The 25,967-nt window shown below is 31.9% G+C and overlaps 2 protein-coding genes and 1 pseudogene across 3 annotated transcripts; 2 read left to right on the top strand and 1 right to left on the bottom strand.

The window, feature by feature from the left end:
* Nucleotides 1–132: 132 nt before the first annotated feature.
* On the bottom strand, nt 133–5,993 carry LOC115965812 (annotated as a pseudogene).
* Nucleotides 5,994–6,322: 329 nt separating this feature from the next.
* Nucleotides 6,323–10,849, top strand: LOC115964226 (beta-glucosidase 24-like). The gene is made up of 13 exons (XM_031083584.1): nt 6,323–6,352; nt 7,036–7,105; nt 7,236–7,294; nt 7,412–7,487; nt 7,908–7,985; nt 8,078–8,165; nt 8,281–8,533; nt 8,645–8,766; nt 9,290–9,507; nt 9,602–9,633; nt 9,803–9,908; nt 9,996–10,104; nt 10,605–10,849. Exons 1-13 carry the CDS (start codon nt 6,323–6,325, stop codon nt 10,768–10,770), a joined length of 1,407 nt encoding a protein of 468 aa, XP_030939444.1. The 3' UTR covers nt 10,771–10,849.
* Nucleotides 10,850–13,993: 3,144 nt separating this feature from the next.
* LOC115965595 (beta-glucosidase 13-like) lies at nt 13,994–25,851 on the top strand. Of its 2 annotated transcripts, none has more exons than XM_031084855.1 (12): nt 13,994–14,161; nt 22,664–22,774; nt 23,091–23,166; nt 23,445–23,522; nt 23,635–23,722; nt 23,830–24,049; nt 24,122–24,237; nt 24,325–24,545; nt 24,758–24,789; nt 24,976–25,081; nt 25,218–25,326; nt 25,508–25,848. In XM_031084855.1, the coding sequence occupies exons 3-12, from the start codon at nt 23,115–23,117 to the stop codon at nt 25,674–25,676; spliced, it is 1,191 nt and encodes a 396-aa protein (XP_030940715.1). In that variant the 5' UTR covers nt 13,994–14,161; nt 22,664–22,774; nt 23,091–23,114; the 3' UTR covers nt 25,677–25,848. The 2 variants fall into 2 exon arrangements, with proteins under 2 accessions (XP_030940715.1, XP_030940714.1); XM_031084854.1 differs by lacking the exon at nt 13,994–14,161 and adding an exon at nt 22,032–22,387 and having other exon boundaries at nt 25,508–25,851.
* The last annotated feature ends 116 nt before the right edge of the window (nt 25,852–25,967 follow it).

Below are 25,967 nucleotides of genomic sequence, written 5' to 3'. Positions count from 1 at the left end.
TTGTCACTCGACATTTTTATCATATGAGTAAAGGAATAAAGCAAGTAAGCAACCTTAGTTAACATCACAGATTCACAATTTCAAGAGAAAAACCTCTAACGCGTGTGAATCAAATCATGACTTAAAGTCACGACTATAGTTCATTTCCATACACGGTGTGTAATAAACATTGTCTCAATCTCAATTACTCACAACATAACAAGTGGGGCTCTAATCTGATTTCAAAAAAGTAAAATAAAAATCTACAAGGGGATGCCTCAATTATGTTGGACTTAATGGACACATCATAGCAGATGCATAGGCAGAAATTGACAAATTACTCTGTTTGTTTGGCTAAGATTTGAGACAACGTGGTCTAAAACTAAAAGCCCAACACAATACAATGAGAATTACAAAGATCACAATAATTTGTTGAGCAATTCCCAGAAGAGAATAGACTGCCTTTGCCTTGGTGTAACAAATTATCTATTACTCGAGTTTAATCCTAATAACTTTGAAAGTTTTTCGATAAGATTTCAATATTTTAAAATAGTTGGTTGGGATTTTGAGAAGCTCAGTATGTTGTGGAGGTTGAAGCAACTGTTGCAGCACATGTAAGGAAAAAGAGATGAGAAATTGACAACTTGATGGAACTTCCGGCTGATGACTTAGCATTAGCTCCAGTTCCTACATAAGTGAACATCAACATTATTAATGAGCAAAGTAGATAAATAAATCATTTTGAGGTTTCATTGATGAGTAAAAGATAAATCAAACTTGTTTTGTGCCACTTATTTCTCAAGTTTAATTGAAATGATTGAACTTTTTGAACCCAGAATGTGGTTTGTACCTGAAGGTCCTGGTGATCCCACGGGAGAGCCACTTGGTGAAGCAATTGCTGAAATTAGGAGATAGGTTAGCATAGATGAAAATAATACTTGATTTTGAAATCTGTGCTACCTATTTCTCAAGATTAATCGAAAGTATTGAACTTTTTGATCCCAAATGCGGTTGTATTAGTCAAAATCATGATAATTTTACATGCAATTGAACAAAGAACGAAGTAATTTGTACCTGAAGATTTTGGTGATCCTGAGGGAGAGCCGGCTGGTGAACCAGCTGGTGAAGTAGTTGCTGAAATCAAGAGGTAAGTTAAAAACTCTCATAATTTCTTTTTTAGAAATGAAACTTTCACATGCATTCACTACATAAACTTCCCTCATTTATTTATTTCATATATGTTTAAATTCTGTACTAACTCATTTCATAAATTTTAAAAAAAAAATGTGCAAGAAAATTTGAGCAGTGTAATTGATGTATTAGCATGGTTGGGTACCATTGCTTTGGAGGAAATCATGTAACCACTTTGCAGACTCTTTAGGAATGCGCTTTAGATTGTCATTGTAATCCACAAAGTAAAGCCCAAATCTTGCACCAATTCCACCTCCCCATTCATATGAGTCATGTGGACTCCAGTAGAAATATCCTTTGATGTCCACACCATTCCTGCAAAAAATGGCAGAAATAAACTCTAATTATATTCCAAAACCAAAACATTCCAAACAAAATCATAGCCTTAAGAAATTATTGTACGATTTTGACTGATATGTGTCTTTAGAGTCCAACATAATTGAGGGAATAAAATCCCTCCTCCCATCTTTAGTGTTTCATTTTATGTTGTGTTACGATGTTAAATAAAGTTTGTTACTTGCTTTAGTGCATAAATTATGCGATATAAATGTTGATTAACATAGTATCTTCGAAGTGGATCATGTAGCTGCTTAGCAAGTGGAAGACTATCGTTCCTTGGCTGATCACTAACACCTATTTATATGGGGAAAAAAAGGAAACTATTGTTAGTATTCTCTGTGTGTGTGGCTATATTTATATGGGGAACATTAGCAAAAAAATTCCAACCATTTTCTGTAATGTAGATCTTAGGATTTTGTTATCTTTTCTTCAAATTCTCCAAAAGTTTCTGTAGCCCTTGTGGATAAATGTAAACGAAACCGCTCCCTGGAGCCTGCATTGTAGAGCAACATAAGGATTCTTATCAATCGAATATGTAATTACATATACATTATGTAGGAAAAAATTATCACTTTTCATCCTTATAAATTTGAAATGTTTTTGTTTTGATACTCTTTTTTTTCACATCTTTTATTTTAATCCCTGAATTTTCATTTTGGTTCATTTGACACGACAATGAATCTCCGTAGGTGAGATGGTGGTAAGGATGTAATGAAATTGTCTCAAAAAAACTTGGGGACTAAAATGAAACATATGAAAAATCAATGATCAAAACGAAAACAACTTGTATTTATAGAGAACAGAAGCGACTTTTTGCCAAGACCTTCTAGAAAATGAAATAAGTTTTGTTTAATAAACCTCAACTAGTGTTTTTTAGTGACAAAAAATTACAGATTTCTTACCAAAGGACCAATGGGAACTCCATTTCTGGTAGCCGCAATAATCACAACAAAGCAAGAATTACTTTGTTGTTCGTTAGTTAAAATTCTGTATATGTAAAGGTATGATATATCAAGCTTACAGTTGGTAGTTGATAATGAATCTACACTATGGGAAGGATATTGTTTTGGTGGAGGAGCATTAGCAGCATAAATTGAGGTATAATAATTGATGCCAATGAAATCCATGGTTCCCTTGATCATCTTTTTCTCTTCCTCAGAAAAAATGGGTAGCCTTTCCTCCGCCAAATCTCTCATGCTTTTTGGATAGTCTCCAAATATCAAAGGCTCCGCGTACCTGGCTAATTGGATGCGACACATTACATGCAGAATTCTTAGGAACAAGAAGACCCTGTATGGTCCTAGGACTAAAGAATCTAACATGACAAATGGTTGTACATGAAGCTAGATTTACTAACCATCCTATGAGGAAGTCCATGCTTCTTTGTGCAGCAGCTTTATCTTCCACTGAACTTGTGTTAGGCTTAAAATAACTTGCTTCAAGAACCATTCCAATTTCTGCTGGCCCGTGTATATGCTGAATAATAACATTAAACAAATTAGGGATTTGACGACACTTCTACATGCATGTTCTCATCGTGCCAAGAGGGAAAAAAAAAAAATTTACTTTAAAAAAAAAAGATTTTGATAATTAAGTGTTAATTATTTTCGAAAACTTAAGATAAACATGAAGTATGTCTAAAAATAAATAAAATATTCTTTAAAATATATATTAATTAAATAATTAATTGTAGTATTTTTAATTTTTCAAGAGTTGTTGTGTTGCTGTGTTTCATACTTGTTATATTGAGCCCATATTCATGTTCGTGCTTCTTAGTAGAGAATTCAAATTAAATTACATAAGTAGACAAAGGGTTATGATCAGGAGCAGAGGGGGGCAGGTGCCCTCCCTGAACTTCCAAATTTTTTCACTACTAATATGGTACATATATCATTATGCCCTCCCTAACAAAAGAAGACACTAGGCATAGTTGTGCACAAAAAGCAGATTCTACTGCTATAGGAAATCATGTGGGAGACCCACCTAATAATGATTTGTAAATAAAAAATAAAAAATAAAAAATAAAAAGTAAAAAGAAGAAAGATTCTACAGCAAAATGAAATAGGAATCACACAACATCATCCTACTGCCATAATGAAATAGGAAATCATGTGGGAATGGGACTCACCTAATAATGATTAAAAAAAAAAAAAAGATCTTACAGCAAAACGAAATAGGAAAGATATATTCAGGACTATTGAGTGTGAATAAATCATGCAGCGGTTTCGAAATATGAAAAATCATCGAGGGCAATTGAGTAAATTAAGTAAGGTGTGAAAAGACAAATTAAAGTTTAGATTTTATGTTAGATTTTATATGACAATTACATTAGCATATAGTTGTTTATTTATTTTGTTATTAATATTGATTAATTTTTTTAGATTAGTTTTTTACTTTTAATCTTGGCCCCCAACCTAAATTCCAGGTTCCGCCATTGGTTATGTTATTTGATGATGGTGCATGGATGCATGGCACATGGTGATTCACCTGGTATTTCTCTTTGTAGAGCCTCACAGCAGCGACATGGGCAAGAATAATGTTATGGCCTACTGTGTATGGTTTTGTGGATGAGTTTCCACCCATACATGGTTTTGCTGGATAGGAACACCTGAACGGTGGTGCAATACCAAACTCGTATCCCCTTTCTGCCATACCTGATGGCTCATTGAATGTCATCCAATTTTTAACTCTGTCTCCAAAATTTTTGAAACATATTTCACTGTAATGCTTGAAATCATCACTGAAAAAGAGAGAACGAAATATTAGAATGTTATCTACCATTAATTGCATCATATGTTCTTAGGTTTTGTTTTGATAATTTATTTTCTTGTCCAAAAAGAATGTATAGTTTTTCAAAATGTATTTTTACATAATAATAATAAAAAAATTAATGAAAATAAGCTCATATTGTATAATTTAGTTCAATTATATATGTATATCTATATCTATATAGAGAGAGGGTGGAACAGTTCATAGATAAACGAGCGACTCAAGAAGCTCATGTACTTGTCTTCCAGGCCTTGTGGCAAGTCAAAGTGCAAAAGTGAAACAAAGGGCTTGATTCCTACATTTAGAAAAGAAAATAATGTAAGTGAAGCACATAAATCAAGATGTAAGAAGTAAGATACTTCAAATATTCACAGTTTCTCACCATGTTTTAATAATTCATCAATCAAATTGCTGTAGTGATCGATACCTTCTTGGTTCACCCCATCACTCAAGGTTCCCTCTACAATTTGATGCATATTATTAATACCCGACGACGACAACAACAACAACAATAATAATGTTAAGATATAAAATTTTTTTGTTAAGATAATAAGTTATGATTAAAGTAATATCACTTTGAAATTAGATCACCAGTACTCATAACAGTTTTAATAAAAAAATATAATAAAAAAAAAGGCCATGCCTTGAAAATAAAATTATGAAAAAAAATTATGCATATATTTATTGTAAAAATTTCTTTCTTCAATAACTTTTTGTAATAAGAAAAAGAAATATTTGGATAATGTAATTACTGGGCAGAATCCTACTCCAGGAGATGGAAAATCTGTAAGAATTTCAACCAATGTCCTTCAAAACCTTCACATCTTCCTGTAAATGCAATTATTGTTCAATGAAATATATGCTAGAAAGTTTAAGTTCTACAAAGGACGTGTCCAAATCATGGTAAGAGCTACAAGATTTCTCAACTTACCTTGTATCGTTTATATGAATCAGTTGCCATGGGGAATTTACTGGGATCCACAAATTTGTCTGAAATTAAGTTTTTTTAGCTACAGTTATATGGATCTATTTTAAAAGAAAGCAGATGTTAGTAAGAATTAAGATTGTGTAGACCTGGGAACTTTTCCGTGGCGACATCATAAACACTTGGTCCTCTCCCTCCTTCTTTGGGTGATCCTTCTGTCTGCACCGATTAAACATATGCATACATTCGTAAATAGGTATACTAATATGTTCATGGATAATCAAATCAAGATATAGGCATTAATCATTTTTAATAGAAAAATGCTGAGGTTATTTATTATCAATTTTATTATAATATGTTTAAATTAATTTGACAATAATTTTTTTTGTTTATTGATACTAATTCAACATCATAAATGAATGTTCAATCTATTTATTTATTTATAATAATTGGTGACACATCTGTTTATAAAGTTTTTTTTTTTTTTTTTGAGAATATCTGTTTATAAAGTTTATGTAATAAAATTTATAATATTCTTAATATTACTTTTTTTTAATGTGTACCTGTAAGTAAGAAATTATTTTTTCTCCAAAAAAAAAAAAAAAAAAAGAAATTACTTGGAAAGTCTGACCTCTTTAATATTTCGTTCTGCGAAGACTATTGGGATTTGTTGTTCTAACTCAGAGCCGTACTCAGCAATCGCTGCAACGCCATTGCTCAATTTGATATGAAAAATTGTAAATTGAACCCAAATATTGATAAGAACGTAGAAAAATGAAAAAGAAGTTGAAACTAGATTTGGGAAAATGCTACAACAAGAAGCCACTTAGAAGTGAAGAATTTTCTTCAAATATTGAGCTACTATTTTGCCCTGTTAATATGGTTATAACGGCATCCTTTAGATTATATATAGTCCTTATTTCTAGCCTCAAAATAGTGCATTTGACTCGAACTTATATATATTTTGCCCTTAGAACTTTTTTTTTTTTTTTGAGGAAACCTTCAACAAACTTTTATTTAAAGAGCTGGTGAATTAGCTAAAGCATTAAAAATATCTGGAGGAATAAACTCTATCCAAACAGAAAGTAGAAAATAAAGTCTAACTCTCCTAGTTAAAGCATGTACGACTGCATTGCCTTACCTAATAGTGTGAGAGAATGATCAACTCCTGAGGGAGTTTACTAAGGACATAGTATCTTTTAGGTAAAAATGCAAAACTGACCCTCTAACTTTTAACCTTTTTCATTTCAATCATTTAATTTTCAATTTTGTCACTTCAGTCCTCTAACTTTTAATTTTTGTCAATGTGGTATTCCGTTAAAGCTTAGTTAGTTGATGCCATTAAGGTTTTTTTTTTTTTTTTTTTTTTTTTAATTGAAATTAAAAGAAAATAAGAAAAATCTGTAAAAATAAAAGAAAAGAAAAAAGATATGCATTTTTTCATCATTTATTTCTAAGATATGCATTTTTCTTATAATTGCGCGTAATCATGTAGCTAAGTCTAACAACTGGTAATGATAATCTTTAGCAAAATAAAATGTTTAACAAGACAATATCACAACAAAAACAAAAAATCTCAAAATACAAAATCAATGATTCAATAGTATATAAATTTGTTTATAATAAAGACAAAAGAAAATGTTAAAATTAGTACCGTAGTTCCAACCTTACTATAGAAAAGAAAGAAACAGAAAGCCTTGTTAAGTAAAATAAAATAAGTTGATATATTTTTTAAGTAGTAAGGTTTAAGGTATGAAAAATTTACAATTTAACATTTATCAATGGTCATGTTTTTTAATATCAATGACTACGTGTTATTGTATCTGGTGTAGATTGAAGGATCAGCCAAAGAAGGAGGAAGGGGACCAAGCATATGGGATGAGTTTGCTAAAGATTTTCCAGGTTCGAACAACCTTGATTATGCTTTCTTCATCATGTATGACTAACATATGCATTATTTTTATAATTATGCGTAATCATGTAGCAAAGTCTAGCAACTGGTAAATGGTAATGATATTCTTTTACGTTTCAGGAAAAATTGATGGTGGTGGAAATTTGGATACAGCAATTGATTCATATAAGCGATACAAGGTGAGTAAACAAAGTTCTCAAGACCTCTTACCAAGAGACAATAATCGTGAGAGTGTTATTTGCTCAAGAAATGAAACTAACTGGCATATATCTTTATGGAATAATGCTGGATTATAGGAAGATGTGAAGTTTTTGAAGGACCTTGGAGTGCATTCTTATAGATTTTCCATCTCCTGGACCAGAATTTTGCCTAGTAAGTTCTGTATCTAAATTTTTGTTCTTCGAGAACTTTTTTTTTTCTCTTTTCATTTTTATAAAAAAGTACTGCATGTTCTAAAAATAATTTTATGGTAGTATTATATGGTTTAAAATTGAGTTTGTATCTGTGAAAATGTCTTAAAATCCTGCTAGACGTTTTTTTTTTTTTTTTTTTTTTTTGAGAATGAATCCTGCTAGACTTAGACGCAGTTTCTAAGAGTAAAATTTAAAGGGAATGTATGTTAGGTTAATAAACTTGCTTGATCTTGAGGCTCTTTTGCTTGCCTATTCAAAACTCAAGGGCTAATAAATCAATAAAGTCTTTAAATACATATAGTGCTAAGTTGATTAAGTTTATTTACCACTGCAGCCTGACATTTTTGTTTAAACACTCTACTTTAAAATTTTCTTGTAGATGGGTCTTTGAGTGGTGGAATAAACCAAGAGGGTATTGATCACTACAACAACCTGATCAATGAATTGCTACTAAATGGTAAGAAGCCATTAGTATTTAAATTACAGGGAATGTCACTCAAAAATTTACCAAAAAACTGACATGTTCTTACAATCTATGTTCTAATGTAGGCATTACACCTTCTGTGACTATATTTCACTTTGATTCGCCACAAGCCCTGCAAGAGAAGTATGGAGGCTTCTTAAGCCGCTCAATCATGTAAGCACCTTTTTTTCGTTTACATATCTTTACTAGAAGAATTATGGATTTATCAATGTGATTGACTATTAATTATGTTTCCACCTTTTTTTTTTCTTTTTTTCTTTTTCACCAGTGATGACTTCAAGGCCTATAGTGAAATTTGCTACAAAAAATTTGGAGATAGGGTCAAACATTGGATTACAATCAATGAGCCATATATTATCTCTTATTTCGGGTATGATCTTGTGCTTGCTGCATCAGGCAGGTGCTCTCTACCAGGGCCATCTGGTCCATGTCCAGCCGGTAATTCATCTACAGAACCTTACATTGTAGCCCTTAACCTTCTCCTTGCCCATACTGCAGCTGCTAGGCTCTACAAAAACAAGATCGAGGTGAGACACAGTCCCCCGTTGTCCATGACTTAATATTGTAATGATTTGATCTATTGATTTTCACTTTTAAGACTATCTTTATTAGGTGTTTTGTTAACTGATACATTCCAGGAAACACAAGGAGGACAAATTGGAATTAGTCTTGTGGGACAATATTTTGAGCCATATTCAAAATCATCAGAGGATAAAGCTGCTGCAAAAAGAGCTCTTGACTTCAATTTAGGATGGTTAGTAAAGCACCTCAGGCACAATCACATATTTATGTACAGAGTTTTGTTACTTTTAACATTGTTATGGCAGTCAATACATGTATGAAATGGCTCAAATTTATAAGTGACTAATTAAATACTCAAAAGGGCAGGAAATGGATTCTCCTTGGAAAAGGCTCAAAACTTAATAAACTAAGTTGAATGAAACCATTTAATAGTTCATATTAAATTCTACAAATCTAAAGATGAATCCAATGTCACGTTATTTAAAATTTTAAATGTTATGATGCTTTGTTCACCGTTAGATCCAAGAAACAAAACCTTAAGCATGAAATTGACTCTCTGCATTCCCAGTGAAATGGAGAGAATCATGTTCCACTATTCATTGAGAAGTAGGCTATTTACACTTCCATTTTAGAAGTTATTGTCACATATAACTATGATTTGTCTTGCAGACTTTAAGATATGTAGTGATTAAGAGATTGTTCTTGTGTAACACTAAATCAGAAAGAAAGTTGATTGTAATGTTTCTTATCATTAGGTTCTTGAAACCATTAGCGTTTGGTCGTTACCCAAGAATCATGAGACGTTTGGTGAAGGACAGGCTACCCACTTTCACAAAAAAAGAGAAAAAAATGATCAAGGGGTCTTTTGATTTTATTGGCATCAATTATTATACTTCAAGGTATGCTAAAAACCTCCTACCAGATCTACATGCAACACCTGAATACAGTACTGACTACTTAACAAATACCACAGGTAAACTTATAGACTACCACATGTAAACTTAATAATACTATTATGTTAAGAAGACTACTTAATGGTGATCTTGCTCGTTTTGTGGTTGCTGCAGCTTATAAAGATGGAGTTCCTATTGGTCCTAGGGTAAGAAAATCATTATTTGAAACATTCCTCTGAGATAGTGTCACAAAGAATTAACGTTTATAGGTCATCATTAATTGAACAAAAGTAGGCTTAATCTGTCAATCATTGTTTAATATCCATCTTGAATTGCATATATTTGCTAATAATGCATAAATTTCTTGAATTGCAGGCAACTGAAAGCTCTTATATTTACCTTTATCCGATAGGGCTGCAGAAACTTTTGGAGTTTGTGAATCATAAGTACCGAAAGCCCACAATATACATTACTGAAAATGGTTATAGCTTGTTGCATGTGTTTTCCCCTATATATATATATATACTCATTGTGATATTAATAATATCTTGTTGATTTTTCATTATAGGAATTCCTGAAAAAAGGGACGATAGCCTTGAACTTACTGAAGCACTAAAGGATCCACATCGAATCAACAATACTATCCAACATCTTCATAAGATCCACGCTGCAATGCAGTAAGTCATTAACCTTAGTTAATTTGCAACACTAAGAACCCGAATATCCTTTGTGCTTGTGTTGATGTTTTAGTATAATTTTTGTTAGACCTATTAGGACTATGCCTAAGTCTAAACTTGTAGGACAAGTAATCTGACTTTACATGCAACACAAGTAAGCTAATCATGCTACAGATAAAATAAAGTTATTCCAAGGTTGCTTTCCTATAAATATCTTGTGTTGTACAGTTATACACACATGGATCAATTTTATTTTGCTCTCTTTTCACACTCTTAATCAAAATCTTCAATGAAATGAATGATTAGTTCCATAGAATTAAGAAAAGAAAAAGAAAAAAAAAAAAACCAACAACAACAACAAAAAAAAGAATGCATTTCTTTATTCTCTTTAGCTGGAATTGGATGTGATATGTATTATCAGGTTTATTGACATAATTATGCTTTTATGTTTGCCTCATACAAACATCAATTTGCTTGATTTCACACTCTCATTTTTACAGGAATGGTGTGAATGTTAAAGGATACTTCCATTGGACTATATTCGATGACTTTGAATGGGGGGAGGGCTACAGTGTGAGATACGGGCTTTACTACATCGATTACAAGGACAACTTGAAGCGCATTCCCAAACATTCTGCTTTGTGGTTGAAGGATTTCCTAAAATAAATGCAATAATAGCAAAGCTTATAAAAAGGTCTCTTGTGCCTCAAATATGTATATATTAGTTGATAACCTATATAATACATGGAAAAGTTTTAACAAAATAAGATTTTTTTTTCTTCTTCTAAATATAAAGTTTGATAATTATGGTAATTATTAATAGGCATTTGTGATCTATTTATATGTTTGTCTTTATTTTTGAGAAACCAGACTACAAGCCTGGGCTTTTATTGAAAAGAAAAACAAGAGTTCAATGAACATCAAACAACAATAGGGAAACTATGTCCTCAGGAGGGGAATTAAACCAAACCCGAGCACTCCTAGAATCTTTTGGTTTTTTGGCTAAAGCATCAGCCACATAATTACAAGATCGACTAGTATGAGTAAATGCACGAGTCCAAAAAAACCAAAGCTTGACTGCGGATGTCTTCAATGACGACACCGTAAGATGAAAGGCCAGCATTATTTTGATATAAAGCAGTGATAAACATTGCCGAATCCCCTTCAAAAATCACTCTCTGTAGTCCAATTTCTGCTGCAAATTCGATAGCTTTCCGGCACGCTAGAGCTTCCATATCAGCAACTGAGTGAGTCAGCGGCATTGGGGAAGATAATGCACCAACAAATTCACCTCTCCAGTCTCGAACAACGACTCCAATTCCAGCCAAATGAGAGTCCCTGAACATTGCAGCATCGAAGTTGACTTTGTGGTAGTTTAAGTCAGGTGTGCTCCAATGGTGCGTGATGGGGGGAGGAGGCGGGGCCGTGTCTATCTGCTGGACTGCCAGGAAGTCTTGCAGCAAGTTTCCTGCCGTTGATAAGATTTGGGCCATAGGTCGCACAGGTCTGCCAAAGTGAATGGCATTTCTCCGGTTCCACAAAAGCCAAGCTGCAATATAGAGAACTTCCTTCTATAGTCATCCTTCACCTGCAAAAAAAGAGAGAGTAAGTCGCTAAAGCTCTGGGGGTGGGGGAGATTTGCTTGGTTGAAGCAATGAGACGAGCTCCAAGTTGTCTCCACTTCAGTGCACAACCAAATGGCATGCAACGGGTCTTCGGGGTAGAGGTTGCAGAGTTCACACTTGTCGGATGGTGTGATTTGTCGCCGAAACAGGTTGCCCATAGTTGGCAGAGCATTATTACACACTCGAGAAATGAAATGCTTGAATTTATTAGGAACCCGAAGCCCCCAAACTGCCTTCCAAAATTGTTTTTGAGCTGACCAGTTTGAAGTTTCAGCTTGACTATCATCCACACCAGCAGCCAGAAGCTTATAAGCACTACTTGTGCTAAAGACACCTGAAGGAGTGTAGGCCCACGCTATTCTGTCTGGAGGGCATCGGCGACTCAGAGGAATTCCCAATATGGCAGAAGCTTCTTGCGGGCAAAAATAGTTGGTTTACACCGTCCGATCTCCACACTCCCAACTCCGGATTAATCAGAGTTTGAACCTTTGTCTAGGCTGCAACAGTGGGCAGAGGTGAGATGATGAGGCTATTGGGGCTACCCAGCAACCATTTATCCGAACATTCTGCCCATTCCCTATACGCCACACCATCCCCTTCTGAATAACATCTCTTGCACTAAGAATACTCTTCCAAGCATATGATCCCGTGTCCGAATCCTTTGCCTCCAAGATTGAGCATGTTGGGAAAAATCTTGCTTTGAGTACCCAATGACAAAGGGGATTAGGATTATTTTTCATCCTCCATACTTGCTTGGCCAACAACACATCATTAAATTTTTCTATCTCCCTGAACCCCATGACACCCATATCTTTATCTTGACAAAGTTTCCTCCAATGGACCCAATGAACCTTCCTACTACCGTCCCCATATTCCCACCAAAACTTACGAGTTAAAACCTCCAAATCTTTTATCAAACATTTCAGAAGCTTGAAACAGCTCATGGTAAAGGTAAGGATGGCCTGAATCACTGCCTTTATAAGACCTTCCCTTCCGGCTTGTGAGAGGAGTTTTTTCTTCCAACCCTATAATTTCTTCCAAACCCTTTCCTTGATGTAGACAAAGCTTTGTTTCTTGGCCCGACCAACAAGAGCTGGCAACCCCAAGTATTTCTTATACTAGCGAATAGTAGGGACCCCCAATAGAGCTTGGATCCAAAACTTCACTTGGGCTTAAGTGTTTGAGCTGAAAAAATTATTGGTCTTTTCTTGGTTAATTTTTTGCCCTGAACCCCTCTCATAAATAGCCAATACATCCAATATTCTTTGGCATTCAGCTTCTATAACACAGCAAAAAAGCACACTGTAATCTGCAAAAAATAAATGGGAAACCCGAGGACCATTTCTACATATAGCCACACCTCTAATATCATCATTCACCTTTTTGAATTAAACTCTACAATCCCAAGGCACATAATAAAAATAAGTAAGGGGATAACGGGTCACCTTGGCATTAACCTCTTGAAGGTTTGATTCTACTCATTGGCTGCCCATTTAGAAGAACCGAATAGGAGACCGATTTCATGCACGACATTATAATTCGGATCAATTTTTCATCAAGCCCTAGGTGATGCATAATTTTCTCGAAGAATTCTCATTCAACTCGGTCATAGGTTTTGCTCATATCGAGCTTGAGAGCCATGTATCCCATTTTACTGGTGGTCTTTCTTTTGAGATAATGCAAGGTTTCAAATGCTACCAGGATATTGTCAGAGATAAGACGCCCCAACAAGAAAGCACTCTGAGAATCTGGAATTGTTTGGATTAAAAACCTCTTCAAACGGTTAGCAACCACTTTAGCAATAAGTTTATAAATAACATTACAAAGACTTATGGGTCTAAAGTCAGCCACCTTTTTTGAATATTTAATATTTATATGTTAGTCGATAACCTATGTAATACATGAAAAAGTTTAATAAAACAAGAATTTTTTTTTCTAAGTATAAAATTTGATAATCTATAGTTATATATATATATATATATATATATATATTTATATTACTAAAAGCTGAAACATAACATTTAATGTTGCTTCGCTTACATTGAGCCACGTCAGCAGTCATGTCATTTTCATCATCTTTCCTAAATTTATCCTACAATTTTAAAATAGTTTTTATTAATTTTAAAATACTAATAAAACTAAAATTATTTCCAGCCTATCTCCACCATAAAGCCTACTTTTTATAAATTTAATTCTATCAGCCCACTTCTTCTAGATTTAATTCCAACATAAAGCCAAAACCCAAGCCTTCTCAATAGAAAACCCTTTGAAAATCACGGTTACAACTTCCTGGATTTCCTTCCCTTTTTTTTCTCATGCAAAACGTGTTCCTTCCCCTTCCCCACCTTCTAACGGCAACCTCTCTATCTTCCTTCCTTTCTTCTCTCCTCACAATATATAAATACTGACAGAAGTTGGATGCTTCAGTTGAGGTATCTCTAAATCCCAGTTTGTTTTGTGCTCTTTTATTCCCTTCTTACATTTTGTTATTGGCTACTGCCTCTTGAGTGCTATGATGTGACTTAGATTAATTCGTGTAGTTTGTGCAAAATAAGGCAATATTGTTGCAACTGAAGCAACTTTATGTGTATGTATTACAATGCCAAATATTTGTGTTAGTGTAGATTGATACCCAAGGTCATTCGATTAGAGTTTTCAATATTGTAGCAATTCTCCTTTGTGATAGTGGGATGAGAAATCTGTGTAGGTATTAAAATTTAAAAAATCTATATCAAATATTTGTGTCAGTGTAGATTAATACCGAAGGTAATTCGATTGGAGTTTTGAATATTTTAGTAGCTTTCCTTTGTGATTGTGGGATGAGAAATCTGTGTATGTATTAATACCCACAGTAATTGGATTAGAGTTTTGATTTTGTTGTTTGTCTCCACTTTTATCAAACGGTGCCTTGAGCAATAATACTAGAGAAGGACTAGGCACATCTCTGTTGCTACGCTCGTGGCATATTTGTTTCATACTTTTTAGGCCAACAATATTGATCTCATTCAAAGGGAAGGTATTAACTGCAATTATAGTAGTTGGAAAATCAATTGTGGAGCAATAAGTTATTTAATGAATTTTCGACCCAAATTCACATGCTTGATTAAAATTTTAGACTATTTAATTCCACCATATACAAAGGGAGAATAAAATGGGCTGTGGAAGGTTTTAACACAAAGTGAAAGAGTTAAAACAAAGGGAGATTAAAAGCAAAAACGGAGGGAGATTAAAAAAATGAGGTTGGTCTAAAAAACGACGTTGGTTTAAGTATTTGGGTTAGGTCTTACCTTGTGATATTCTCATTTTTAATGGAATTGCATAAAGGCAGGAAACTCCAAATAGTCTTAGAAAAATGGTCTTCATGATACTTGTGTGAACTTACTTACCAACCAGGAAGACACTATCAATAGATGACAACAAAATCAATGCACCCCAAAACATAAAATATTATAGTTTTTTGAGTGTGAGTGTGTATTTGCTTGTGAGTGTTTGTGTTCATTCATCAAAATTTTTTTAAAGGTCTTGGTGTTCAATGATGTGGACACATGTCACCGTTTTGATTACTATTTTACCCACCAATTGCTCACAATTTACTTGTTAATTTACATGTTTTTAAACTGGATTATTTCTTCAAGTATTTCTACCTGTCGCCGTTTTGATTACCATTTTACCCACTAGTTGCTTACAGGTTACCTGTTAATTTACATGTTTTTAAGCTGGATTGTTTCTTCAAGTATTTCTAACTCTCAATTATAAATAAAATGAAAAGGCTATGTTAAAATATTTTTTACACCTTCTTTTGGTTGTGTAGGTTGTTCACATTTTCTACCAGTTGATTACAGATTATCTATGAATCCTGCAATATATTGGTCATACATATATAATGCAACTTAAGTAGTAATACATAGAAAAATATTCAAAATAATAACACTATCATAAAAAAATTTATCACACGCAACACGCAGGTCCACGACTAGTCAATATATTACTAAAAGCTGAAACGTAGCATTTAATGTTGCTACGCTTCCATTGAGCCACGTCAGTAGCCATGTCATTATTATTATTTTTTTCAATTTTTTTATACAATTTTTGAACATTTAAAATGAATTAAAAACTCTATTATATTACAATCAAAATATCATATTTAATTTATCTTATTTTTAATTATTCTTATTTATTATTAAATTTTCAATTCCATTTTAACTTTTCATATCCCCACTACTCTCTACCTTAACTTTCTTCAACCTTTCTCATTCCATTCAACTTTTCATATCCCCACTACTCTCAATATTAATATTATTCTATCTTTTTATCTTCCTTTATTTTTGACTATTCTTATTCTTATCCTCCTCATGCTAAAATGGTCATTCTCCCTCTTATTCCATGCATAATTTCTATTTTTCCACACACAAAAGCCCCCCCCTCTCTCTCTCTCTCTCTCTCTCTCTCTCTCTCTCTCTCTATATATATATATATATATATATATTTTCCTTCAATTTTTGGTTATATATATATTTTTTAAATTTTAGTGTAACAGGTTGACCATCAAAACATACTGATGCAGTATTGAAAGCTCCACCAAATGCATCGCAGAAATCAGTTTTAGACTACTAGAAGTCAGTTAGTTTGCTAAAATTGGAATTGACAGGTAATCCAGCTTGATACGATTTAGTTTTATATTTTATGTTGTTATCTTTTTTATTCACATTGGTTGTTAAATGTTATATTATTGCATTATAAAGATAGTATATAAAAATATAATATTATTTTATTACATAGCATAACTAAAATAATATGGTGTTTATTGCTATACATTTCATTTTTATTATTTTATTCTCATCTTATTTTATTCAACATTTAAATTTAGCAACATCCTCCATATCATAATTATTTATATTTTGTCTCATTTTTTTTTAAAATTAAACGTATAATATTTTATTCAATAAATAAAAATTGTTCTTATAAAGTCTTCCCATGAAATGTTACAATGCATCAATGGAAAAATGAAATCCAAAACAAATATCAATTTAGAAACACTCAATTAAAAAAAAAAAAATAAATAAACAATTTCTTATAAAGTATTCCCATAAAAAGTTACAATGCATTAATAGAAAAAGAGAATACAAAACACGTGCTATTTTAGAAACACTAAATTTATAATAATAATAATAATATCAAACCAAACATATCATAAAATAATAAACTAATAGTTATGGATGTACTAACTTCATGGCAGCAAAATGGAGTAAAATAAAAATAAAAATAAACGTTACAATATGCATATTTAGTACATTAGAATTATCATCAAATTTGGGAAAACAATAGGATGTTAACAAAGAGAGAGAGAAAGAGATTAGTAAAAGAAATCAAACGTCAATTAGATAAATTAATTAGTAACCGTTAATTGGAAAACAAAGAGACCGACGGCTGAAGGAGTAAAAAATTAATTAAAGATGACCCTACGAATGTTATTATAAACTTTACAATGCAAATAAATAAATCGTTAAATTCACTTAATTAAATCATATAATCAACAATTAAATAAAATCATACAAAATTTAAACTTGAAACTAATCAAACTCTAATCTAGAAAATCATATTTATTATCAAAACTAAAAGGAAATCGTTCTTCAATAATAATAGAAATATATAAGAAATAAAGATGAAAATTTTCAAAATCTTTTTTTTTTTACATTTCATTTAACATTATTTATAAATAATAAAATATATAAAAAAGTCCTTAAATGCTTATATTCTTCACATACCATGACTTTTAAAATCTAATGAAAGGTTCGAAGAATTTACTCTCATTTAATGCCTCTATTATGAAAATCAACAGCCAGTAAAATATGATAATAGTAAGAAACGTTATAAATGGAAACATGAAAAAACTAATTAGCCACTATTATTATGGAATAGATGTTTTTTTTTATGCATCTAAGAAAATGAAATGTATAGGGTTTACTTATTAAGGTATATATAAAGATTCACGTTAAAAAAATATGTAAAGGTTTTATTTGAAAAAAAAAAAAAAAAGTAGATGTATGGTTTTTATTATCTTAAAAGACAATGAAAAACCAATTTTTAATTACTACAACCGTCGCTACTTTATAAATCACACACAACACTATATTCAATATCCTAAACAACATAGTTAGATCCTTTTAGATATACACCACCATATTCAACTTATAAATTACAACCCAAATCAATCATACAATTACACAATCAAAGCATGAACATGTAACATGTATTATCTTCTGAATTATTGCATGGAATTTTCACAATTATTGAAAGAGAATCTCCAAATTTAATTTTTAGAAAACATCAAGACAAGGTGAATTTTATTCTTTTTAACTTCCATAGAAAAAAAAATATTACGCACGTTATTTCAACCCTTATGGAAAAGAAGGTTTACATGTAGCATGCAAAACGTGTTTAATTGACTTAGAGATGTAAAAATTAGTCAACCAACTATGGTAGAATTAAGGTTTCAAATTTTAAATAAAACAATTCTACAATAATAAAAAATTATTTTGTGATAAATATGATTATGAAATGCATTACTTTTCATTAAATTAGTTCAAATTACAAAATAATAATAATGAGATCACCATAAAAAATAATCACCCGCAACGCGCGGGTCTGTGACTAGTTTATATCTAAAAGTTAAAGCGTCGCATTTATTGTTACTATGCTCCTATTGAGCCACCTCATCTGCAAAGTTAGTCTTTTCCAAATTTATTTTTTACCTTTAATTTTTTTACAATATTAAATATAAAAATATATTGGTTTTACAAATTCATTATAGGCGGTTTTAACTTTACTTATTCTTCTACTTTTAATTTTGATGTATAACTAAATAATAAATCAATAGAAAATTCAAACAAAAGTGTTGTTTATATATATATATATATATATATATATATATATAAATATATCCCTCTTAGGTGGTTTTAACTTTAAATATTATTTTGCCCTTTTATTTTCCTTTATTTTAGCTCTTCTTATTCTCATCCTCTTACTATAAATTTGTCACTCTGTCCCATTCTATGTATATTTTTCCCAAACAAAAAATGTTATCTCTCTCTCTCTCTCTCTCTCTCTCTCTCTTTATATATATATATATATATATATTCATTTTTTGTTGAATTTTTAAAATTTTTCTTGCATCTCTACAACACTATATACTTTTGATGAATGATGTTTGTTGTTGATCTAATTTGGGAAAAAAAAATCATATTATAATATGTCATATTTTGTGTTATAGTCAGGTTTTAGTTTGTTTGAAAAACAACATAATAGTCTTGACAAGTTGATGAAGAACAATTAGTGCAATTTCCTTTCACTGTTTGTAAATGTTTTGTTTAACAAATTAGTGGCAAATTGTTATATCTTTATTATATGATGTTCTTAAATACTTAAGTAATTGTTTTAAGTATTTACGAATGTTTTATATTGTTCTTCGTCTTCCTTATCTTATTAATGTATTCTTTGAGATTTTTAAGTAAACAAATTCAATTTTGTGTTTAAAATTATGTACTTATCTATTCATTTTTCACATGTTGGATTAGATGTTATATTAGATTACAACAACATTAACACAATACTTCTTCTTTTTTCAAAAACATTTCTCTACTTTTTTTTCCTTTTGGAATTGTACTCTTGGTTTTTTTTTTTTTTTTTTAATTTTTTTTTATAGGGAAAAAGAGTTACAATCTTTTATGTCCCCCCCCCTTTTTTTTTTGAATGGTAATTTTGTTGAGTTTTGATTAATTTTTTAGATAAGTTTCTCGGTGTTTTTGATTGTATTGTTTTGATTTTGTTGCGACAAAAGTTATATATATTACATTTATGATTGTCCCTATAATATATGAAAATATGATTATAAATTATAAATTAGTCCAAATTAAAAAAAAAAAAAAGAATTAATGAGACCACCCTTAAAGTATTATTACATGTAACACGTAGAGTCCATGACTATCTATGGTAATTATTGATAGGCATTTGTGATAATCTTTTTTCTTTTTCTTTTTTTTTTTGAGAAACACATTTGTGATAATCAAGTGGGAGGAAATAGGAGGGAAGTCAAACCCAATTTTTTTTAATCCTAGCTATAGCATATTAGTGCATCACTCTTTAATAATGAACACAACCATAATGAAATGTGGGGTGGGTTTGGACTATTGCTAATCAAGAGAAAGGATTATAAACTCATGAGCAAAAATAATGAGGTAGATTGCTAATCCAACATTCCTACTTAATTAAGAAAATGTTTAATCTAAGGGTTTGTTTGAGATTTACTTATTTTGTTGAAACTGAAATTTTTTTACTGAAAGTACTATAGATAATAGTAAAAATTAGATAAAATAGTACAATAGAACCCATGAATAGTAACAAAAATAAGTTGAATAGTAAAATAAGTTGGCAAAAATAAGTGGTGCCAAACAGACACCAAGTTTAGAGAAAAATTTAGTCTGGCTTGTGATCAAATGCTCTATGCTCGTGGATTTTGAGTTATTACTTATTTTAGGACTTTAACCTTTATTATGCCATTTTTTACAACTATTTTATGTGGTAGAATGTAACTAATTATCTATCATTTTTTATGAATCCACCATTCATAATCAGTCATATTAAATAATTATAAAAATAAGTGCGAAATAGAGGTTCACTTTCCGTGGATCTCACTTCAATGCAAGAAAAAAAAGTAAGTTGTTATATTGGGCTCCAATCTCCCTGTTTAGAGAAAAATTTAGTCTGGCTTGTGATCAAATGCTCTATGCTCGTGGATTTTGAGTTATTACTTATTTTAGGACTTTAACCTTTATTATGCCATTTTTTACAACTATTTTATGTGGTAGAATGTAACTAATTATCTATCATTTTTTATGAATCCACCATTCATAATCAGTCATATTAAATAATTATAAAAATAAGTGCGAAATAGAGGTTCACTTTCCGTGGATCTCACTTCAATGCAAGAAAAAAAGTAAGTTGTTATATTGGGCTCCAATCTCCCTGTTGTACATATATCGTCAAATAGACTATATAATTGCACCATGGAAAGTGGTGAAGCTTTAAAAAATTAACATTTTTCGCAAGATATGGTTCCTTCTAATATTTCCTGCCTGCAGGCTGCAGAGAATAAATGGTAACATATATATAAACTCAAAATCTTTTAAATCTTTTTCTATTTCATCAGTTGGAAAGCGTACGCTATTGACTGACTCAGAATCTTATCTCTCTCTTTTTTTAGTGGATATTATCTGATCTCATTTTCAGTGCATTATCGTTTTGTGTTCATTCAGAAAATGACACAGAATCCCTTGTAGTTTGATTGGAATATTACTAAACTATTCAACCAAAGAGATTAGGAAGGAACACCAAGAAAATCATGCCATTTATGAGGATGAGGCCAGAAATAGTAATTGGCCACGTTGGTAAAATGGTTTGAAGTACATTATACTTAAATTGACCAAGGACCAGTGGAAATATTGCATGCTGAAATTGATCAATAACTAGTGAAATTGCAAAGCCACATGGGTGTTCCAATATGTCTCAATTAAGCCGTGAATATCATTAAAAAATAAAAATAAAAAATCATAGTAAAACTTTAGGAAGTCATAAATAATCAAAACCGGTATCTCTTATTTTACAACAAAAAACTTTATTAGTTAAGTTAAATGAATTTAAGGGAATCAATTTCTTACCAACCGTTTCAATTTGACTAGTAGAACAAAATATTTTGGTACCAATATACCATTTCAAAGTAATCGCTATTTGTTCACTTCCATACATAATAAATACTATATATTTGAATTTATCAACTTATAATTTAAAATCCACATATTTTATAAGCCTAATATATATTAGCCTAAGTTCTAATGTATTATTAGTTTAAATAACATTTATTTTTTTGTTCCAGCCTGATCGATGCCAGTATTGTGTTGACTTCCTTGACTGAAACTCATATTTCGTCTCATGCCACTAAACTTACACCTCATATACTTTTGTTTTAGACTTAACCTAAAACATTTAAATTCTAAAGCATCTCTCTAAATTTCTAATTTGGCGCTAACTCTAGTTTTAACAAACTAGTGTTGCGTGGTGCCTGTATTCAAGCCACGTTTCAACAGATTATTGTATGATTATTTTTTCTAGTTGCATGTTGCCGACTTAGGATAGGGGTCACCTGGGCGGTGCAGACATTAAATAATCACGAAAGCTCTCTCTGAAAATACATTAATGTCCATGCACTTCAGTATAAATAGTGACCACTTCAAGTCTAATAAGTTACATAAACTAGCATTTATATCTCTCTATAGCTCTTTTCATTTGTGGCCATCTTTGCAAGCCATCATATGGCTCTTCTTGATCATGTTTCTCTTAGAAGTGTATCATGTCCTCAGTCCTTTCACTTCACTAGTGAAAACAATGTCTTTGTCACATTGCCAGTTAGAGTGCCTTCTTTTAGGAAGGGCTACCACCATTCCACTGTGAAGTGCTTGAAGGGAGAGATCAAGCTTCCTACTCCTTTAAAGGATAAACAAAATGGTCATGATTGCAAGCCTTCAACCATTTCAGGACCCCAAGTTGTGAAAAGAAAAGATTTCCCTTTTGATTTCATGTTTGGAGCCTCCACTTCTGCTCTTCAGGTCTCTCTCTCTCTCTCTCTCTCTATACATACATGCATGCACCATCCATGCATATAAATATATTAATGTTTGTTTATGAGCATGTGCATGTATAAATGTACTTACATACGTGACAATTAATATGATTGACATCATATCAACAAGATATATAATAAATAAATTTCTAAGTACTAATTTGTGTAGTGTTAAAACCTATGCAATAAACTTTATAGTAATCCTGTAATGTATAAATATTATAATTCTCTCTTTTTAAGGGTATGGTTTGCTTTGGTGCAGACTGAAGGAGCAGGTGATGAAGGAGGTAGAGGGCCAAGCACTTGGGATCGGTTTATACAAGATGGAGTTGGAGAAAGGGACATAGCTGTGGATTCATACAACCGATACAAAGTATGTGTATTAGCCACAGTAGTTGCAATCACCAGCAAAAGTACTATTCAAGAGATTGGAATGAAAATTATTTTGAAACAATTTTGAAGTGTTAGATCAACTGCAAGTCTGTAACATAATATCCAAGGGTAGCTTCATTTATATATAATTGATAACTACAAAAAGATGTGGGATCTAATTAAGAAAAAACTAGTTTTGCATACTTCAATTACCAATTGTGGCACCACTGGATTGTCATCTGTAACATCCAAATTTTGGATCTATGAGATGGATTAATTTACTAGTAAAGATTAAAGATGGCTGTTCTTTTCTATAGGAAGATGTGCAGCTGCTGAAGAAAATGGGTGTGGATGCCTACAGATTCTCCATTGCTTGGCCAAGAATTCTACCTAGTAATGTTCTTTAATTATGGTCTATCTGGTCTCTGAGAACCCTTACATTCCAATTTTTCAATCAACCCCAGTTGCTTTTGAAATATCAAATGGCTTGGTTTAGGTTCTTTATGGACCTAAGGCAAAGAAAGTTTATCTAAGTCCCCACATATATTAAATAATAATAAAGACAACAAGTTTGTAAATATCTATAATTATAATGATAATTTGGATACAAAATACAAAAGATCAGTAAATCATCTTATTAATCAGTTTATTCTTCATCAAAAAACTTGCAGAGGGTACTGTGAGTGGGGGAGTTAACCAGGAGGGCATTGATTTCTACAACAATTTTATCAATGAACTACTCCAAAATGGTAAGGACACAAATGTATATTTATTTTCAATGCCACTTATTCTTATACTATATCATGAAGGCTATCGCTCTCAATCTGTACTTATTTCGTGTTTTAATTTTAACTTGTGAAGGCATAACACCTTTTGTGACATTGTTCCACTTTGACTTACCACAAGCTCTTCAAGATGAGTATGATGGCTTCTTGAATCGCCGGATTATGTAAGCAATTTTTTTTTTTTACACATTTGAAATATGTATAAATACTAATTTTGCTTAATGATCAGTTGGAGTTTGAACTGTTACATCATTTTGTGTATACAATGTAGTGATGATTTTAAAAACTATTCCGACCTATGTTTCCAAACCTTTGGAGATCGAGTTAAACATTGGACAACAATCAATGAGCCACAAGTTTTTGGTCAATATGGCTATAAGATGGGAAGTTCAAATCCAAATCCTAACCCTGCCACAGATCCCTACCTTGCGACTCACCACATCATACTAACCCATGCTGCTGCTGCAAAGCTATACAAGGAAAAGTACCAGGTAATTTTTAATCAGAAAGTTACTTGTCTTGTACTTGTTGGTTTTATTTTGTGTTACTAACATTTTTTACAGGCTACACAAGGTGGTGAAATTGGAATTTCACTGGTTTGCCAATGGTTTGAGCCAGAAACACGATATCATTATGATAAAGATGCTGCAGATAGAGCTGTGGACTTTTTGATGGGATGGTCAGTTTAAATTTAATCACAATTAACTTGTTAATGGTAATTCATATCCATTTTTTAACTTAATGAAGTTTATGATCTGCTAATTAGGTATATGGATCCATTAGTTTATGGAGACTATCCATTTGTAATGAAGGCTTTGGTTAGAAATGCGCTTCCAAAATTCTCAGGAGAAGAAAAAGAATTAGTTAAAGGTGCCTATGATTTTATTGGTGTCAATTATTATACCTCGCGTTATGCAAGTACTCTTCCAATCGATGCAGATGACTCACCTCAAAGCCATGACCAGTACCAATACGTTGATCTCAAAGGTACATGCTCCACAACAATATATATTGAAGATTATTATGGCTGCTTTTTACTTCATATGTGCAGGGACAGATAACATCCTAGACAACCCAGGCTGGCCATTACATGTTACTAAATTAAATTCTCTGGTCTAATTAGAGAACCATGATCCTCAAATTCATATACTAGATGGATTTTATGATGTTGTACTTATGTATGTTGTTTTTTGTTACAGTGGACAGGAATGGAAAACCAATTGGAGAGTTGGTAAGAACATAATATTTGCAATGACTAATTAATATCATCAAAACCCAGATATGCTTGTTTGAATTATATTGTGAATCAGTTGTTGTAAAAGTGAATGAATATAATAAATTAAAGAATAAAAAATAGGATTATCAGTATAATGAAAAAGGCAATTCTGTCTTCAATTTTCTGGTCTACCTCTTATAGGCTGAAGGGAGCGATGCCATTTACATTTATCCAGAAGGGCTGAAGGAAATCCTTGTTCATCTTAAGAAGGACTATCAAAACCCCAAAATCTATATAACTGAAAACGGTAAGTTGGTCAATTAGATTAATAACACACCAACACGTCTCCTTGTTTGTCTGATTTTCCATGTTGTACCTTAGTTTATTTTGTAAATATTTATTTACATTTCCAGCCTGTGAAATAATGATTCTTATTTGAGCAGGGGTTCCTTCAAAAAGGGATGACACCATACCAGTGGAGAAAGCATTGGAAGATGATTACCGAATTGAGCACATTCTTGGACATCTTTATGCTGTCAGGGAAGGCATGAAGTAAGCACCAAACATTTCTTTATAAGCCTTGCAAACTTCTTTTAAAATGACAGACATAACCAAAGAAGCATGTTTGCATAGATTAAGTTATATGAAGTATGGTATCGTTATAGAGACTGAAAAAATGGCGTACTACATGTATCTACATATGAAAATCACTTTGCATGGTGGGTTGGTGCAGGAAGGGTGCCAATGTGAAAGGATTCTTCATATGGGCATTGATGGACAACATGGAAATGGGATCAGGCTACAATGTTCGATTCGGGCTTAACTATGTGGATTACTTGGACAACCTAAATCGTCATCCTAAGAAGTCTGCAAAATGGCTCTGTTCTTTCTTGAAAGAATGACAGTTGGAAGGACTCAATTGTGATCTTAGTGATCTGACTTTTAGCTTTTTGCTTTCCTTGATGAGTTTGGTTGCTATCTTTTGCATGGTTCATTGCTTGTGGTGTTTCAAGAATAATTATTGAGGATATGTCATCCTTGCTTTCAGCCATCAGTCAATTTTCTATATTTGATTTATGTTTAGTCTTGGTGTACACAGGTTTTATGTGTTATAGAGATCCATTTTCATTTAGAAATCATTTACTCCAGCCTTGCAGGATGTAGGGGGTTTTCTAAAAAACAAAAATGACAAT

The sequence above is a fragment of the Quercus lobata genome, chromosome 10 (assembly GCF_001633185.2).
Source record: "Quercus lobata isolate SW786 chromosome 10, ValleyOak3.0 Primary Assembly, whole genome shotgun sequence".
In the NCBI taxonomy this organism is placed as follows: domain Eukaryota; kingdom Viridiplantae; phylum Streptophyta; class Magnoliopsida; order Fagales; family Fagaceae; genus Quercus; species Quercus lobata.
The sequence above is the reverse complement of the archived record's forward strand: the minus strand, read 5'-3'. Positions and strand labels throughout refer to the sequence as shown.